General features: G+C 44.6%; 1 protein-coding gene across 1 annotated transcript in view; it reads right to left on the reverse strand.

Annotated features, from left to right (window-relative positions):
- oma1 (OMA1 zinc metallopeptidase) overlaps nucleotides 1-5,396 on the reverse strand; it is a gene marked incomplete at its 3' end in the record, with an annotated part of 12,876 nt that continues 7,480 nt past the window's right edge. The window contains 4 exon segments of the mRNA XM_032526301.1: nucleotides 1-409; nucleotides 4,100-4,249; nucleotides 4,911-4,985; nucleotides 5,254-5,382. Coding sequence (XP_032382192.1) covers nucleotides 65-409; nucleotides 4,100-4,249; nucleotides 4,911-4,985; nucleotides 5,254-5,382 — 699 coding nt within the window.

Genomic DNA, 5,396 nt, shown 5'->3' on the forward strand with positions numbered 1-5,396 from the left:
ACTCACTCACTCACTCACTCATCCAAAAAGCCAGTTAGTCTGGACTCTGGATTTAACACCTCTGTCAGCTGATGCTCTGCACCACAGGGTGGGGTCCCTCCCCCTCAGCAGGAGCAGGGACAGAGGCTGTCACCACTAAAGCTGAAGCTACGGAAGGGACTGGGTTATTAGTTTTTTGATCCACATTTGGGTAAGGAAGGAGGGCAGTTTGGGTAGGCAGAGCTGCACACAATCCAGTGGAAAGGGAGACCGGGCTGTGGGGCAGGCGGGGCTTGCGTGCCCCTTCTGGCCCTTCTCTCTCCTGGCGCTTAGCGTTTTCCAGCAACAGGTGGACACTCTGGGAGAAGACGACACGAGGGTCCATAGGAGGTAGAGCAGGGCAGACGCAGCTCTCCCTCAACTCCAGAGCCTGGACGGAGACAATGAAGAACAGACATTAAGCCACACTCATAGGTAAATATCTACTGACTTATCCTAACTTCAGACAAGAAGTTTATTAACAAGTCCAAAGATGGATATTATAAAGCTCAAAATATATATAAATATATATATACAGTGGTGTGAAAAAGTGTTTGCCCCCTTCCTCATTTCCTGTTCCTTGACATGTTGTCAACTTAAGTGTTTCGGAACATCAAACCAATTAACAATAGGCAAGGACAACACAAGTAAACACAAATGCATTTGTAAATTAGGTGTTTATATAAGGTGAAAAAAAATCCAAACCATCCGGCCCGGTGAAAAAAGTGATTGCCCCCCTGTTAAAAAACATACTAAACGTGGTTGTCCACAACTGAGTTCAGTTTCTCTAGCCACACCCAGGCCTGATTATGCCACACCTGTTCACAATCAAGGCATCACTTAATAGGAGCTGCTTGACACCGTAAGGTCCACCAGAAGATCCTAAAAGCTAAACATCATGCCGCGACCCAAAGAAATTCAGGAACAATTGAGAAAGAAAGTAATTGAGATATATCAGTCTGGAAAGGGTTATAAAGCATTCCAAAGCTTTGGGAATCCAGCGAACCACAGTGAGGAGCCATATCCACAAAATGGCGAAGACATGGAAACAGTGGGGAACCTTCCAGGAGTGGCGGCGGCCAAAATTACCCCAAGAGCGCGCGAGACTCTCAAGAGGGCACAAAAGACCACACAACAACGTCAAAGAACTACAGGCTCACTTGCTCAGTTACGGTCACGTTCATGCCTCCTCCATCAGAAAGACAGGGCAAAGCATGCGCATGGCAGAGTTCCAAGGGAAAAAACCACGGCTGAGCAAAAAGAACATCAACGCCTCTCACATTTCTCCACAACACATCTTGATATCCCCAAGAATTTGGGACGCACATTCTGTGGACCGATGAGACCAAAGTGGAACTCTTGTGAAGTGTGGTGTCCAAGTATATCTGGCGTAGAAGGAACACTGCATTTCATAAAAAGAACATTATACAACAGTAAAATAGTTTTGGTGGAGTGTGATGGTCTGGGGTGGTTTGCTGCTTCAGGACCTGGAGATTGCCGTGAAAAGGACTATATTCTGTGTCTACCAAGGTCCTGAAGGAGAAGGTCCGACATCTGTTTGTTACTCAGACTGAAACAAACTTGGTTCTGCAGCAGGACAATGATGCCGAAACACACCAGCAAGTCCACCACCGATGGTCTGAAGAAAACAAATGAAGGACTTTGGATGGCCTAGCCAAAGTCCTGACCTGAACACTATTGAGATGTTGGGGTGACCTTAAAAAGGGTTCAGTCGAAAACCCCTAATGTTAACTGAATTAGGACAATCGCAAAGATGAGAGGACCAAAATTCTCCAGGACGCTGTAAAACCTATTGCACGTTATCGCAAACCTTGGTTGCCAGTTTGCTGCTAAGGTGTGGCCAACCATATTAGGTGTCGGGGCAATCACTTTTTCACACAGGGCCATGATGGTTGGATTTTTTTCACCTTTAAGAATAAACACCTTCATTTACAAATTGCATTTGGTTGTACCTTGTGTTGTCCTTGACTATTGTTTAATTTGGTTTGAGTTCCGAAACAACAACCACGTAAGTGGACAAACATGCAAACGGAACAGGAAATGAGGAAGGGGGCAAACACTTTTTCACACCACTGTATATATATATCTTTGTTTCTGTAGCGATGAGCCATTTGTTGTTTCTGTTTACAGTGTAGTAGAGAAAGTCAACAGTTACTTGCTCTCTTTTTTGTGATAGGTACTGTAGATAAGACTTTTCATTAAAACACTACTGTGGTGGTGCCCGGATCGCTCAGCTGGTAGAGCAGGCGCCCATTTATAGAGGTTTACTCCTCAACACAGTGGGCCCGGGTTTGACTCCAACCTGCGGCCCTTTGCTGCATGTCATTCCCCCGTCTCTCTCCCCTTTCATTTCTTCAGCTGTCCTGTCAATAAAGGCCTTAAAATGCCACAAAAATAACCTTTAAAAAAAATAATAATAAATAAAAACACTGCTGTGAGCTGAAATGAATATGACAAGAAGAAGGAGAGGAGAATGTGAAGAACCAAAGACAAACTAACACAACAAAGATAAACTGATAAACACTAAAGACACAGCAACAAGATGGGACAACACGGGAAGAATCAACAAGAGTCTATATTCATTCAGAAATCAGTCTGGACAAATCAGTCTGAAGTGGTGGACTGATTGACAATGCTATCCATACTTCCAGAGAGGCATAACAATATGGCTAAAGATGCAACCTCTCTTCTTTAAATCCACCCCATACAGGTTGGATAAGCAGAGCAGGTATGATCTAACTACAAGCACTCCCCAGCAGTTAGAACATTCTCTCCGTCTGTCTCACACACACCAAACTTATTAAACCTTTCACTTAGACTCCACTACAAGAATCAATGCATACATGCACTTGGCTTCCACTCAACAGGCTCTCCCTCTCATGCTGCCAGTGGACTTAATGCGCTTTGCTTAAGGATGATGATCGCACTAGTGGAGGCGGAGTGCCTGCACAAGAGTTGGGTTAAGTAGCTTGATGCTGTCCCCTCTCGCAAGGTTAAAAACATCACATTATGCACCACTTTCCCGCGACTGAGCTCAGTTGCTAACTGGCTCATATGTGCTGCCATGCTGGATCCAACTGTTTGGTGAGAGGAGTGTGTAATTCCACACCCACACACCTACACCCACACCCACACCCGGCTGATGAATCCCCAAACAACAGTCTTCATCACTTCACTGCCTGTGGCTGCAGCCTGGCCTCGACAACGGCTGCTGCTCGAGGTCAATCTACCACACAGGGATATGACGCACAAACATATAACAAACACACACTCACACATAGAACATGTACACACACAACAACACTGGCACCTGATGGACAATTAGTGGTTTACCCATCTGTTCATCTTTCGTGCTTGGAGCGTCTGACGGTATATCAACAGTCCATCTCACGCTCAAGGTTAAACTTCCCTCTGCCTAATACATTGTCTGTCTCTCCTTCTGACACACACACACACACACACACACACACACACACACACACACACACACCACACCCAACACACACCACACCCACACCCCACACACACACACACACACACACAAAACATAATGATTGTAAATGCTGACTCTTTCAATAGAAGTTGCTGTGCTAACCGCTTGTTGATTTCGTGCTAGCCTTAAGACACCATCGATTGTTGCCACAGTGCCAGTACAGTGTGTAAGACTGTGAGATAGAGCTTCTACCATGGGGCGTTTTTTTTTTTCTTCAGATCCTCAACTCATCAAATCCAGGGCCCTGTGTGGCAAAATGCTTTTCCTGTCTTCCTAAAACCTTGCCTCTTTTCCTCTCCTCCCTGAGCCTCTTCTTCCTCCTTGCCACATGTCTGCAGGTGGATATACATCTCTCCAGATGCTTCATTAGTTCTAATAAGACTCCTTCCAACAGCTCCTGAAGCGACACTATTTCTCTTGCACAACAGACAGCTGTAGGGCTCTCTCATCACACAGGGGTCAAAGAGTCTTTTACTTAAGACAAACACATGAATCAGGTAAAAGAAATAAAGTTCTCCCTGCTGTTATTTGAACTGAGCAGAGAATCTTATTAGTGTGTGTCTGTACCTGTGGTATGAGGCGATCCAGCTGAGCGAATCTGTTCCTGTGTGACGGGTGTGTGGACAGCCACTCGGGGAAGGTGGGCTCTCCTGTCAGCTGGTCTCTGATTTCCATTTGCTGCCAGAATACAGGTCCTGCTCGCACATCTGCACACGCCTGGGAAGGACACACACACAGACACACAGACACACACACACACACAGAGTCAGGTGCTGAGATGAAAATCCTCTGACTTTAGTTTAGTTTGACAACAGTGCCCCCTAGTGCCGTGCAGACAGATTACAAGGTTGGACAGCAGCAGCTAATTTTGAAATATTAAAACACTGATTACCCTACTAAGAGTAAAAAGGTTTAAACTATTTCTTAATCATGACTCCCGAAATGCATCAATGGTCATTAGTAGTATCATATTATGTTAATAAAGTTAGGGAACTGAAAAAACAATGGCCAACTTTTAGTCCCTTGCATGGGTCAAGCTACAAAACTCCTGGATCCTACAATTTGCATAATGCAACTCGATTAACTTTCTGTTCAAAATGTAATGTCGAAAGCCAAAGATAACCCTCTAATAATGACATTGATAATAAGGTCTGAAAAAGGCACACGCTGAAAACATTTCAAATCCAGACTGAAACATGGCCAAAAACAGACTAAATACAGTCAAAAAACAGATCCAAAAACAAACTGAAACTGAAATTTTAGGAAAACCCTTACAATACATTATAGAACAGCTGTCTCTGGCTGCCTAGTACTCCTAGTAATGAGTGAACAGATATGTTTTACCTTTTGGTTATATAAAAACAGGTGATTATGATACCTTTGCAGCCAACTGCAATCCAACTTGATCAGCCTCAGCTTCCAGTTTCCTACTGAAGGGACGGCTGAACATCAACTAATGGAGAGGCAAATGACATATGTATGAGGTTATACAAACTAAGATTAATACACTTTTTCACATTCCCCTTATCAACAGACCAAGTCTATTCCAGCACTCTAATTTCTTAAAACAGACAGATCTACAATCACAATGGCACTAAAAGTAAGATATATTAAAAGTGTTGCCTGTTCAGTGAACATTGTGTGTGAAAATGTGATGTTTCTTCAAAAATGCCAACCAGGAAAGTGTGTTATACGGTGCATCAGTCTGGAATAGGCCTCACCTGGGAAAGCTTGCCCTGTACCCACTGTCCCAGCAGAGCCAGGCTGTCTCGAGGACACACGGCCCAGATGGCTGTCAGCAGAATAAGGGACAGGAGGTCCACGACATGAGACAGACTGGCCTGTTCTGCCTGGGGGGGGGGGG

The sequence above is a fragment of the Etheostoma spectabile genome, chromosome 9 (assembly GCF_008692095.1).
Source record: "Etheostoma spectabile isolate EspeVRDwgs_2016 chromosome 9, UIUC_Espe_1.0, whole genome shotgun sequence".
Lineage (NCBI taxonomy): Eukaryota > Metazoa > Chordata > Actinopteri > Perciformes > Percidae > Etheostoma > Etheostoma spectabile.